Source organism: Culex quinquefasciatus, chromosome 2 (assembly GCF_015732765.1).
Source record: "Culex quinquefasciatus strain JHB chromosome 2, VPISU_Cqui_1.0_pri_paternal, whole genome shotgun sequence".
Lineage (NCBI taxonomy): Eukaryota > Metazoa > Arthropoda > Insecta > Diptera > Culicidae > Culex > Culex quinquefasciatus.
In genome coordinates this window covers 158629671-158644314 of record NC_051862.1, presented here as the reverse complement: position 1 = coordinate 158644314, position 14644 = coordinate 158629671, and the positions used below count along the sequence as shown (strand labels likewise).

The 14644-nt window shown below is 40.0% G+C and overlaps 1 protein-coding gene across 1 annotated transcript in view; it reads right to left on the bottom strand.

Moving 5' to 3' along the window:
- Positions 1–960: 960 nt before the first annotated feature.
- LOC6038515 overlaps positions 961–14644 on the bottom strand; it is a 28224-nt gene continuing 14540 nt past the window's right edge. The window contains exon 4 of the mRNA XM_001848254.2: positions 961–1832. Within this exon, the coding sequence (XP_001848306.2) occupies positions 979–1832 (854 nt within the window). The 3' untranslated portion in view covers positions 961–978. The remainder of the gene's footprint in view (positions 1833–14644) is intronic.

Here is a 14644-nt window from a genome sequence, read left to right as displayed (position 1 = left end):
AGTGATAAAGTTTTGTTTAAAAAAAGCTTATTAAATGCAAATTATTCTTAATAAAAAAATGTCTCAAAATTAGTCAAGAATTCGGGGAGCAGAAAGTATTGTTTCATATCTTAAAATTACCTTAAATAATTTATGTAAAAATTTAAATTACAAGCCTAGGTTTCAACATTTGGATTTGTAAAAGTGTTTTTTGCAATTCCGTCGTGAAACTACTTACTTTTCCTGTCACTCTCGAACGACGAAACAACCTACTTTTCGCTGCCAAAAATAACAGAATCGAATAGTAACCCTTTTCAAAACAATGCTGAAAAGTTCTACTTCTCAGCACTGAAATGGATGCTGAAAAGTTGAACTTTTCAGCAATTGTTTGGAAAAGTAACACTTTTCAACATTTTTTTTTGATTTAAACGATTCATTGACTAAATGCATTGACATTTGACCTATAATTCTGTTTAAAGGGTGTTTTGCGGAATTGCAAAAAATGTTGTATGGAACTCGTTGCAAAACTTGATTTTTTCAGCACTCTTCGTATTTATCCAACTCGGTGAACCTCGTTGGATAAATGCACGACTCGTGCTGAAAAAATCCTCTTTTTGCAACTTGTTGCATAAACTACTATTTCAATTATTTCTGTGAAATTTGATTTTTAATACAGTAATTTTCCTTCCATTATTTGTGAAGGAGGGGGACCCCCCAAAGTCGGCGTCCTGCTAAAGATTAAGGGATGGCTCTTAAAAAAATTGAGCCAAATAAAAAAATACAAATGAGAACCATTTCCGGAAACCAAGGAAAATATGCTCAGCTAAATTGTGGCTAAATAATTATCAGTTCAAACAATTATTAGAATGCCATATGAAAGCCGATGCTAGTCAACATGGTAGTCTGTGCACAATTTTAAATAAAGGAGTTCAAAATATGTTGGCTTTCTCAACTTTTCTTGCTGTTCAAAACACGCGCGCATCCTCTATACATTTAACCCTACATTAAAGCGTTTTTATTGAAGCGTATTTTGCTTTGGAATTCCTTAATATACTTGTACTCGGCGCACTTTTCGCAAATGATCGCCCCCCTCGAGATCATGTCGTGAATACTTTTGTCGTGGCACACGATGTGCACCAGCTTCAGGTTGCCGAGCGTAAACAGCTCGATAAAGTAGGTAATCACAGAGAGTTTCTTACCTCGCCGGTTGTGCACCCGACACACGGCATCCGCCTCTTTCGCGACGACCCGCGCCACGTTCTGCACGATCGACGGCAGCACCGACCGGCTTATCTCGACCTGGTGGTCCAAATTCCACACCTGGAACAGAATCATGTTCTCCCGGCTGGCGTACGGATTGATCACGTGCGCTCCGTACTTGCACTTGCGCTCGTTCCACAGCCCCATGCAGCGGAACTCGCCCCGAGAATTGCACAACGCCACCCGGTAGCGCTCGATCGCGTTTCCGTCCTTCTCCAGCGTCTCCTTAATCGCCAGCTTCATCCGCTTCGGCACAATCCGCTGAGCGTCCACTTCGTCCTCCTGTCCTTCCGGCGACGCAGCAGCAACGGCCCGCTCGCCACTTCCCACGACCAGGTCTGAAACCTCCGCGTTGTCCGGCAGCCGCGCCGGATGGCTGCGGTCAAAAATAGCGCTAAAATAGTCGAAACCTATCAGCAGATGGCGGAACAGCTCCAGCATCTCGTCGATCAGCTCCTTCGCCATCACGTTGCCCCGGTAGATGGCGCACTTGGTCAGCTCGTCCTTGGTTTTGTAAAAGTAGCCCCGGATCCGGTCCTGGCCGCGACGCTGCATGATTTCCTCCTTGGTTTGGCCCGCCCGGCTGTCGAAACCTTTTTTTTTGGGTTTAGAATTTAGAAAGGAAAATTAAAACATTGATTGAGATTATTTTTTGTTAGGGGCAGGGAGGGCAGAACGGACCATGGGGGCAGAACGGGCCACCCTTGGTTTTGGGCTTTAGAATGGATTTAGACCAACTGTAAGGCAAGGGTCTTATAAAGGACGTCAAATAGCATCACCATACCGAAAACGACGTTTGAATTCATTGTATTTTTCGAATTATGAGCAAAAATGTAAATTTATTGACAAAACCACGCAAATGTTGTTTATTTCGAGGTTCTTAAATAAGCTTCCTGAAAAGTTGGATTGTTTGAAAAAGTTTGCCCAATGCTTATAACGTTACTAGATGCTACTACCAAGGTATACAAACAACAACGGAACCTTAAAATCATTTAGAGGCTTGGTGGTGGAAGTGTTAAATTAAAATCCACTTGGGGGCAGAATGGACCACCCTTTTCCTTCCTTATAAAAACAATCAAAAGTTAAAAAAAATGAGCTCAATGGATTATTTCACACCTGGTAGCTTCACAAATCACGTGTAATGCAACAAAAGTTGATTTTGTAGTTGTTTTGACGCTTAGTTGTAAAAATAGTGTCTTTTTTCGACATATTTACACTATTTTCAAAAATCTTTGTTTTGTTAAGTTACTATTTTTATAAAAGTGATCAAATTTCATGGAAACTAATTTGGAAAGGTACCTCAAGTAATTTCTTATCACCCTTCATTGTTGTATTAGAAGAAATGGCTTGTTTTCTAAGGTGGTCCATTCTGCCCCGCACCCTTGAAAGTTAGTCGAAAAAACTTTTTTTTTAAAGTGGCTCAAAAATAGTTTTAAGTAAAAAAATTTCATCAACCAAGTATACAACCACTGACGAACTGACGTGCCACCAGGAACAAATTTCTCGTTCATTTCTGACCGCATTCTTCTTCTCTTTCTTTCTACTTTTCTTTTCTTGAGTGAATGTCAAAATTCGAGTTTGACATTTAGCCACCGCAGCTGTTCCCGTGCTGCGAAAAATGCAGGAACAACAAGTGAAAAGAGCTGATTTGAATAAGATTGATTATGCTACTGAAATTCTTAAATCATCATAAACACTGACAATTCATAAAAGGCAACACAATAAATAACCATAACTATCATTAAACATTGGATAATTTGTGAAATAAATACGTTTTTCCAAGATTTTGCAAAAATAAAATAGTTCAAGAATAATTTCCGCCCTTTTCACATGTTGCTTCCGAGAGCTTCTCAGCAGCAGCAGCAGCGCATCTGTCAAACCGTGTGTTTGACAATCGCTGATCGCTGAGGATGAATGAGAAGGAAGATGGGAATGTGCGGTCAAATTTGAACTCTTGGTGGCACGTCAGTTCGTCAGTGTTCCCATCTTCCTTCTCATTCACCCTCAGCGATCAGCGATTGTCAAACACACGGTTTGACAGATGCGCTGCTGCTGCTGCTGAGAAGCTCTCGGAAGCAACATGTGAAAAGGGCGGAAATTATTCTTGAACTATTTTATTTTTGCAAAATCTTGGAAAAACGTATTTATTTCACAAATTATCCAATGTTTAATGATAGTTATGGTTATTTATTGTGTTGCCTTTTATGAATTGTCAGTGTTTATGATGATTTAAGAATTTCAGTAGCATAATCAATCTTATTCAAATCAGCTCTTTTCACTTGTTGTTCCTGCATTTTTCGCAGCACGGGAACAGCTGCGGTGGCTAAATGTCAAACTCGAATTTTGACATTCACTCAAGAAAAGAAAAGTAGGAAGAAAGAGAAGAAGAATGCGGTCAGAAATGAACGAGAAATTTGTTCCTGGTGGCACGTCAGTTCGTCAGTGATGGGAATGTGCGGTCAAATTTGAACTCTTGGTGGCACGTCAGTTCGTCAGTGATACAACATTGAAGGGAACATTCCAAAGCATAAGCCTACTACACTGGATTCATAAATGTTTATGTTTTTCTATGGTTTTTGGTGCATTTCCCTTAGGCGGTCCATTCTGCCCCCCCCCCCTGCCCCTATATCCGTGATAAGTTAGTTAGTTTACAGTATGTAAAAAAAGTATTTACACCCCTTGGGCACTATGCACATTTTGTGATGAAACATGTAAAAAATTTAAAGGTTGACAGGAACCTAGTACTACGTTTTGTTCAGAAACTCATGCCAAACATTTTGCTACAAAAGCTCATGAAAAGATGATTTCTATAAAAGTTATATAACAAATACTATTACGAAAATAAAGGTGCAAAAAGTTTGTACACCTTTCGAAAAATTAACATAAATAATGTTATTTGTTGACAAATCACCATAAATCAGTCTCCCAACTCCAAATAGGCATCCTTGACTGATTAAAAGAATTTGGATTGAATATAAAGTTAACTAACTACTTAGTATAAAAGTTTATATAACTCTGGAAATTCTATATAAAACTTATCTAAACTTAATTTTGCAAACTTTTAATTCAACTAAATGTCAATATATTACCATATAATTGCTAAATAAACATTTTGGAGTGGGTATAACACCGTTTGGGGGTATTTGTATCGATAGAATAGATTTTCGTTGAAATTTCGTACCAACCGGAATTACGTCGTAGGAAAATCCGCCGGCATCGAACCGGTCCACGATTCACAAGTCAACCTATGTGGAATCGGAAAGGGCATAAAATTTCCGATCTTTGATACCCAAACATCTAGGTTTTCTTTAAAACCTACGTTTTTAAATACCTAAGCAAAAACGTTGTTATGGTTTCGTTTGAGCAACCTGCCAAAAATGTATGGAATTTCGTAATTTTTGTTCTCGTGGATCAAACTTACTTTTTGCTCAGGTATTTTAAGACGTGGGTTTTATAGAAAACCTAGATGTTTGGGTATCAAAAGATCGGAAATTTTATGCCCTTTCCGATTCCACATAGGTTGACTTGTGAATCGTGGACCGGTTCGGATGCAAGCGGATTTTCCTACGACGTAATTCCGGGTTGGTACGAAATTCCAACGAAAAATCTATTCTATCGATACAAATACCCCCAAAACGGTGTTATACCCACTCCAAAATGTTTATTTAGCAATTATATGGTAATATATTGACATTTAGTTGAATTAAAAGTTTGCAAAATTAAGTTTAGATAAGTTTTATATAGAATTTCCAGAGTTATATAAACTTTTATACTAAGTAGTTAGTTAACTTTATATTCAATCCAAATTCTTTTTTTAATCAGTCAAGGATGCCTATTTGGAGTTGGGAGACTGGATTTATGGTGATTTGTCAACAAATAACATTATTTATGTTAATTTTACGAAAGGTGTACATACTTTTTTTGCACCTTTTTTATTTTCGTAATAGTATTCGTTATTTAACTTTTTATAGAAATCATCTTTTCATGAGCTTTTTGTAGCAAAATGTTTGGCATGAGTTTCTGAACAAAACGTAGTACTAGGTTCCTGTCAAACTTTAAATTTTTTACATGTTTCATCACAAATTGTGCATAGTGCCCAAGGGGTGTAAATACTTTTTTTACATACTGTATAGGATAACTATTGATTGGAAATAATCGCAATTCGCAATTTTCAGTGTAAGAACGGGCCTTGACCGATCTTATGCACCAGGTTCCCGACGAACACGCACTGCCCTTACACCTACATCTTACCCTTGCTCTGAGTCAGTACGAGCAACACGCTAGAACACGCTTTGAGTGTTCGTGCCAGGCATGCACACCTTCTTTTCCGGTTACGCATTTTAACTCGGCCGGGGGTGGTACATTACGTAGGGTTTGATGTAAGTATAAGCGCCTAACCATTTATAGTGTGCCTATCAATTTTCAGTAAAGCAAAAAAAAAAACTGTTTAATTTTTAGTTTGAATTCAAAAACTAATTGTTATTTACAGTGTATTGTTTTCTCCTGAAATCTTGCCTAATGTTGAGTCGTGTTAATCTGTTACTATTTCTTCTGTCGCGGTGTTTTGTTACAATGTTTTGAACCTAAGCATGTTATTCAAAAAATTATCAAAAGTACAATAATGTTCTGTGTGTGACTTTGATCATTCAATATATTGAGTAAGGACTCAAACCTTACTTGTTTGAAGAAAAGGGCGTAGATTAAAACAATAGACAATAAAGGAAAAAGCATACTACATAAAGTTCGCTACTGAAATAATAATTGTATGTTGAAGGAAAGAAGAGTAAAAGCTGTATGAAGTAGATTAAAAATATAGGCAATAATTTATGAAAAAAGCTTTGTGATAAAGGATAAATAATATCATATAAGCTTAAATAGCATTAATGACAACTCCAAGAGCCAATTAAAATAATATTTTAATTAATTAATAAATTATTAGTCATTGAACAAAGAATACATCAAATATGAACAGGAATTAACCCGAGAATTAACCTCGTTCGCATATTAAGGAGATTAGTTTTTGTTAGGGAAAACACATAGCAGTTAAAACTGGCAAATTGAGTAGAGGAGACTTCAAAGATAAGTGAAACAGAACTAAAGTAGTTGGAGATAATAAGAAGAGATACTCCGAGTTGCGATGTTCTAGGTACATCCACAACAGTTCGTTCAACATGCTGTGAATCAAAACAATACCTTCTACAATCACAAATTACTTCCCTTTCCCACATTGCCGCTTTATAATGTAGTCCATGCTCTGCAAAGAAAGGGATGTTAGTAAAATATAAACACTTTAAAATAATGATACAGTTACTTGCGGGAACCTGAGTGACATCAGGGTTTCTGATGTTGTTGCTGTTGTCTCCAGTGTGATAATATCACTCCGAAGCGGTTGTCGTGGTGCAATCGTTCTCCAACCGTAGGCCCAGACACGACATGAAAATGAAAACAAACAAAAACAAAACAAAAACAAAAACAAAAAGATGCATTAGTATATGAAAATAAGAGAAACAAAGGATCATGCAATCAAAATAAAATGGTGGATAGTAAACAGAAGCCGAATTAGAAAATCAGTAATACATAATAAAGAAATAGAAGATAGATAATAGCTGAAAGTGAAAAGGAGAGAAACCCCGTGTTGCGATGTATCAGGTACATCCACAACAGTTAATTCAACATGCTGTGAATCAAAACAATACCGTCTACAATCTTCCCTTCCCACATTGCGCATCCCTTTCTTTTGGCCGTCTCGACTCTGACCCTCGCTGGTCAAAGGTTTACGAGTTCGTTTCCACAGGCCACCAGCAAGGTCACGTGTTGTCATCATGATGACGAAACCAAGCCAACGTGGAGGTAAGAAAATGGGTAACTTGCAAGGAACCAGAGCAACTGTTTTGATCAAGATCAACTAACAGCACTACGGATGTAGATCCGCTCCTTCCAGGATGTTCCTCACCGGGTGTCAACCGAAAAGGTATCATTCCACCCTTGGCCTGCAACTATTGATTGGAAATAATCGGTAACAAATTCCACATCGTCCAGAAAACAAGAATTCAAGCAAAACAATGTAAATGGACCAAAGCCGAAGTGTAAACAAACAGTATGTCCTACTTGCGTCAGTGGATATTACGTTAGAAGCTACAAAACAGACTATTTGTTTACACTTCAGCTTTGGCCCATTTACATTGTTTTGCTTGAATTGGTTTAAACTTGGATATTTTTATTTGCAACAAAGTGTAATTGTTGAAGGCTCACTTATGACGAAGGTAGCCAGTTTACACCAACTGTCCATACAAAATTGGTTTGTTAACATTCTAAAATCTGAATCTTGAAAACAGATTCAGTTATGTTATATACAAAGTTGTATTTATTTTGTTTGTAACAAACAAAACAAACAAAACACACAAAACAAACAAAACAAACAAAACGAACAAAACAAACAAAACAAACAAAACAAACAAAACAAACAAAACAAACAAAACAAACAAAACAAACAAAACAAACAAAACAAACAAAACAAACAAAACAAACAAAACAAACAAAACAAACAAAACAAACAAAACAAACAAAACAAACAAAACAAACAAAACAAACAAAACAAACAAAACAAACAAAACAAACAAAACAAACAAAACAAACAAAACAAACAAAACAAACAAAACAAACAAAACAAACAAAACAAACAAAACAAACAAAACAAACAAAACAAACAAAACAAACAAAACAAACAAAACAAACAAAACAAACAAAACAAACTGTAACCATATTAAGGGCGATCATGGGCGATCATCAATTTCCCCTAAATGAGCGAGCGCCAACTGTGTGAGGTGGCGAGCACGGGAACTAAAAATTTAAAAAATAGACCTACTCTGCAACTCCCGTAGACGATGATCGCGGGATCGATCAACCTTTTGAAACTCTCTCAAATTTGCCTTAACGCCTAGCAACAAGGGCACCTTGCGAGAGGACCTTGGCCTTGGCCAATCAGTGCCGGCCACGCATGAGCCACTTTTCGCGGTCAAGGTTTCGAGCTAGCGTAGTCAAGGTCTCTCTGCGATTTGCTCCGAGATCGTGCGCTAGCGAAGATCGCAAGCAATAGGAAGTCGTAGAGTTGCTAAATTTTAGAAAGTGTTGCAAAGTGACCCAAGCGAATTTTCCGTACGAATTGTACCCGCGTGTGCCAAGAGATTTGCGTTTGGAAGCCAATTTTCCACGCCGAGTGCATTTCCACCCTCCGCGGGCGTGCAGTGTTAAAATAGACCAAAAGAACCTTCACAGGCGAAGGTTCTTTTGCTAGGTCTTTCTTCCCGTTGGCACCCGCGACCGTTCCACAACGCGGTGCCGCACCGTGAAGCAAGCACCACGCCATCGCGTGCTTCACACCGGAGCAGCCCAAGCCAGCTAGCACAGCGAACGAACCGTGCCTATCCGCCAGGGTCCGCCGAGAGTCCGAAGGAGGCCATACCAACCCCTCCGAGCCACAGGACGCGATCGTCGACGAGAACCAGCCTCGCTGGTCCGCTGAGCCGTTCCCACGGCCACGTGGTGTCGTCCGTAGAGGTCCTCGTTTACGACCTTGAGCCACAGGACCACCATCGACGTTCGTCAGCATCCGACCCATCCGGCGTCCGACCCGTGACACGTGGTTTCCAACTCTAGCTCGAAGCACGAGTCTGTAGCGTGCCCGCCAAAGCACGTGAGCCATTGGATCCAGCCGTTTCAAGCCAGCTGCGCTGGTCAATAACCCGACATCGATCGGCAGGTGAGTGCTCCGTAGGGGACGAGCCAAAAACCCCGAGCCAGTGGACTTCACCGACGCCTGGAAGTGCTATATCGAGTACCACGTGTCCCGCGAAGTCGCCACTCCGTGGCGAGTTGTATCACCCGTGTAGGAAACCCCTATACGCGCAGCGCTCGTGCCAGGTGACCCCAGAGCCCGCCCAGAAGCAGCAGCAACAGAGCAGCACCCGCGCAGCGTTCGTACCAGGCGGCCCGAGAGCCCGCCCAGCAACAGCAGCGGTACCGTGAGTTGTCAGCAGCAGCAGCAGCAGCAGAGCAACGTGTCCGTAGCGTGCCCGCCAACGCACGTGAGCCAGAGGACCCAGTCGTTCACGCCAGCCCAGCTGGCCAACTTCCGATCGAGAATCGGACAGGCGTGCGAGTCCGTAGAGGACGCGCCAAATCCTTGAGCCAGTGGACCGCGCCGGCGACTGAGTGTGCAGCAACATAAAACAGCCTTAGGCTGTAGCAGGTCAGATTAGGGTTAAGAGAGCTCTCTATCCTCACACGTGCACGTGCCCCTAAATTGTAAAACCTGCCCCCAGAGAATAAACGAGTGGATGCAAAGTTTATATCTCCGTGTGACTCTTTGCGAAACGCACCTTCAAAGAACACTTGGTATTTGAGTCCCTTTTCTATCCCTAGTTCCGTTTCCGTTGACGCGCTTTTAATAAGTGGTTCCCACTTGACCTGCCCTGAGAAGCTAAGCCGGGTTCTCAAAGCAACACGCCCTTTCGCAGTGTGGCCCCAAGCCACACTGGCGCTTAAGCGAGAGGGTTTCAAAAGGGTGGTCTTTTCCGGATCGTTGGTTGGCGGAAACAGTTGTGGTGGTGGGTCAAAAAATCAAATTTTGGTTCCGTGTCCCTCACCTCACCAGTCGCTAATCGCATCCCCCCAAAAGAACTGTTACATTTTGGCGCCCAACTACCGGATTTAGTATTGATTTTGGTTTATTCATTTACTTATTATATTACTGCGTTTTGAGAATTTGCAGTTTACTTAGTTTATTATCATAATTTTCTCTTATCAGAGAGTTTGATAATTTAATTATTACTTTCATTAACTGAATATTATACCTTATTTTAGTTAATTTTTTTTCACTATTTTTAAGCACAACTGAATTTTCCATTCTTCAATTTTCCCCACCTTTCCTATAAACCTATCTTTTCAAATCTTTTTTTTCATTTGCTCATTTCATATTATTTAAAACCCGTATTATTATTTTATTCATATTGTTTAATTGGATTTCCAAATCAAAGTTTAACGTTAAATAACTGTACAAAATGTACGACTATCATGCAGATGATTTGGTCGATGAAGAGATCAGGTATGAACTAGATCTTCGGCAAGTCCATGTTGAACAAGGCGCTACCATTGATAGTATGAAACGGTCTTTGCGCAATTGGTTGAAACACGACAAAGAGAACAAATATGAATACATCGCGAGACTAACATTTGACCAGGAGTACGAGGTGATCAAACATGACCTAGCACAAATCAGTACACTTATCACGTTGCGTCCAGAACAGAAAATTCGATCTAGGTTAGTGCACCTTTACTATCGTATTTTACGCTCGACCGCTTACCAGCGCACTAACGAAAGACAGTCTTTCCTTAATGAGATTAACGAACTTTTGCGAATCTATTTCAGTAAACAAAAACCCAACTCTCAGGTTCAAACCTTAGGACAAGTAGTTCAGACTAACCCAGTTCCAAATCTTAGTTCTTCCCAACAACAAATTATTCCTCAAAACGTAAATCAACTATCAAACCAGGCTGTAAATCACACTTCAAATTCAAATTCAGGACAAGTTTCAAATCAAGCGTCGAATGTTAATGCGAACCAGAATGTAGAACAAAACTTAAGCCGTATTTGGGATCAGCAGATTAAACAGGCTGTTAATCAGATGATGAATCCAAATCCCTCAACAAATCCCTCAACGAATACATCAACAAATATGATCAGAAATGAGGTTAATGTTAGTAGCTCAAGCAGTTTTGCAAACATGCCAGCTTCACAATTTTGGACCCAAATCGCCGACCAAACTGAGTCTAATCATGTTCAGAACGTATCAAATAATACCTTAGAAAATAGGGCAGCTCAGAGTGAATGCCAGGTGATCAGGCGTGTAAAATTGAGATTAGGTGGGTACCAGGTTCAATTCGGACCACCCCAACCCATTAATCAAAACCAAAACTCCTCACAAAATTCCATGAACAGGACATCTTCTCCGATCAACCTTAACCCACAAGTGCCAAATTTTAATTTCCCACCCCCAACAATTCCATCAAATACCGAGCGCAACCAATCACAATATCAAGTGCCGCGTAATCCAAACTTCGAGTTTCCTCCACAATCAGATTTCCTTCGAAATCAAGCTCAAAATCAGGATCAGAGAAACACACAATATCAAATGCCGCGTAATCCAAACTTCGAGTTTCCCCCACAATCAAATTTTTTTCGGAATCAAGCTCAAAATCAGGATCAGAGAAATACACCATTTAGCGTAACGCAAACCAATAGAAATCAAAATCCTCAATTAGGTCAAAACCTTACCAACAAATCGTTTTCACAGACCAACTTAAATTCAGAAACTAATCTACCCTTTGCAAAACAGAAAGCACCAACCCAACACAACAATAGAACAGCAGTGAACACTACTTCCCACCTAGATCCTCCCAATTTTTCAATTTCAAGCCAACAATCAAACAGTACCGCAATAAACATGCATGATTTGAGCAGAGCTCTCAATGAAATACAATTCTCCCAGAACACAACCCAGAATCAGTCTGACCAAGATCAATCTCAAAACCAAAATACGTCCCAAAATTCTGCTAACGCTAATCAGAATCAACCCTCGAACAGTCAGGCAAACGATTTAGTTAACGATGATTTTCGTTCAGAAATGCAATCTCTAATTAGAAACCTGGTTAGGGATTCGATCGTAGATTATTTCGGCGACTTAGAGCAAGCGAGAACCCCAACAATGGCACCAAGATCAACTTTTTTCCAAGACCGTGTCGAACAAAGGCGTAATGAAATTCTTACTTCTAATCCAGGAAATGACACTCAAAATGTTAATAACTCTCGGAGTAATTTTCCATTCTCGAGTAATAATATCCCTAACAACCCGAACATCCCTAACGCCCAGAATGCCCCAAACAGTGTTAATAACCCTCAGAGTAATTTTCCATTCTTGAGCAATAATATCCCTAACAACCCAAACATCCCTAACGCCCAGAATGCCCCAGACAGTGTTAATAACCCTCAGAGTAGTTTCCCGTTATTAAGTAATAACATCCCAAACAATGTGAACATCCCTAATAACCCCAATTTCCCAAACACCCAAAATGTCCCAAATAATCCCAGATTCAATGAACAAAACTACAACAACCCGTTGAAAACAAAACTAGAAAGGTGGCAAATACATTATAGTGGTGAACCAGGACCAAGATCGCTATCGGTTGGAGATTTTGTAAGACAAGTCTCAATACTGGCATATTCAAACCAAGTTTCTAACGAACAATTGCTTCAACAATCTCATGTGTTTTTCACAGGGGAAGCCAGACGTTGGTATTTCACGTACTGGGAAAAATTTTCAACTTGGGATCACCTTATATACTATTTGAAGTTGGATTTTGAACATCCCAACAAGGACGAGGCGGTCGAAGACGCCATTAAGAGTCGCAAACATCGTGGAAACGAGCGATTTAAGACATACTTGCAAGATATGGAAAGGTTATTCCAGGAGTTATCATACAAAATTGATGAAAGGCAAAAACTTAGATTAATTTACCAAAATACAAAAATCTCATATAAAAGACGCTTATTGTTGGTCCCAATTTACACTTTGGAACAACTAACCAATTGTTGTCACAGCTTTGACTGTTTAGAACCAAATCTTCACCCTGCGATTAACCAATCGACGAACCACAATTCTCATCCAATAAATCAGATCAGCTGCTCTGAATTGGATGATGAGGAAAATGAATTTGAAGACGATGACGAAGTGAATGCACTTTTCAGGGATAAAAGATTTAAGAACAAGAAATTCATAAGAAAAGAAAATTCGAACAACTCACCAGAAGATAATCAGGACGGTATCAAGCGTAGCACGTGTTGGAACTGCAGGAAGACTGGACACTGGTACACGGATTGTCCAGAACCACGTACGACCTTCTGTTACGTGTGCGGTGAGCCGGATTGTACGTTGAAAACTTGTCCGAATAAGCATACGTGGCGTCCAAGTAGTCCAAAAAACTAAGTGGCGGGACGGCCCAGGACGTACTGCCGTCGTCCCCAGTTGATTTCAATTATTTCAATCGAGTTTTCCACGTCAATACGAGCCCTTCACGATGTCCGCACGCAACCGTTGAAATCCTCAATGAAAGGCTAACAGGACTTCTCGATTCAGGAGCGAATATTACGGTGACTAACGCAGTAGATCTTCTCGAGCGATTAAATCTAAAAATAGTCCAAAATCAGATTCGTGTTCAAGCAGCCAATGGAGCTCATCTCACCTGTATCGGTTTCGCGTACATTCCTTTCACGTTCAATAATAAGACGAAAGTCATTCCAACCGCGATCATCCCGGAATTGTCGAAAAACTTGATCCTCGGAACAGATTTTTGGAAAGCGTTCGATATCCACTTGTCAATCGGCGGTAAACCTGTCCCGGAAGGCAGCGCGATCGACTTCGATGTTAACTCCATATCGCACGTGGCGGAATACGATCACGATAACATCTGTTTCAGCTTAGAAGTAGACCCGTCATTCCGCGGCCCAGTAGAATCCCCTCCGGTCGACGAAAGTTTAGATATTCCTTCAATAGAAATTTCCAATCACGATCTTACTTCGGTGGATGAGATAAAAACAGAACACGCGCTGTCCGAACCTGAAAAACTGAAATTATTTGAAATATTGAAAGCTTTTCCACGAACTGTGAACGGAAAAATAGGACGAACACAACTTATTCAACATAAAATCGTACTAAATCAAAGTCTACACGAAATCAAACACAAAAAAGTTCCGATTTATCCAATTTCACCTAAAATCGAAAAAGAAGTAGACAAGGAAATTGAACGACTCAAGAGTTTAGACCTGATTGAAGAATGTGAAAGTGATTTCATTAACCCTTTGCTTCCTGTGCGAAAAGGAGAAAATAAATGGCGTTTGTGTCTTGATGCGAGACGATTAAATTCATTGACAAAACGGGATGAATACCCATTCCCAAATATGTCACAAATTTTACACCGGATCGAAAAATCTAAATATTTCACAACAATTGATTTAAAAGACGCCTACCATCAGGTACTCTTACATCCCGATTCACGTGATCTGACCGCTTTTCGCACCTCAAAAGCGCTTTATCGGTACAAAACGATGCCATTTGGGTTGTTAAACAGTGGTGCAACATTAACCCGATTAATGACACGTGTTATCGGTTATGATTTGAGCCCGAAGGTGTGGGTCTACCTTGACGACATCATTATAACGTCCGATTCTTTGAATGAACATTTTGACTTGCTTCAAAAAGTCGCGCTTCGCCTACACAAGGCCAATTTGACAATCAGTGTTGAGAAATCCAAATTTTGCCAGAAATCAGTAAAATATTTAGGATTCGTATTG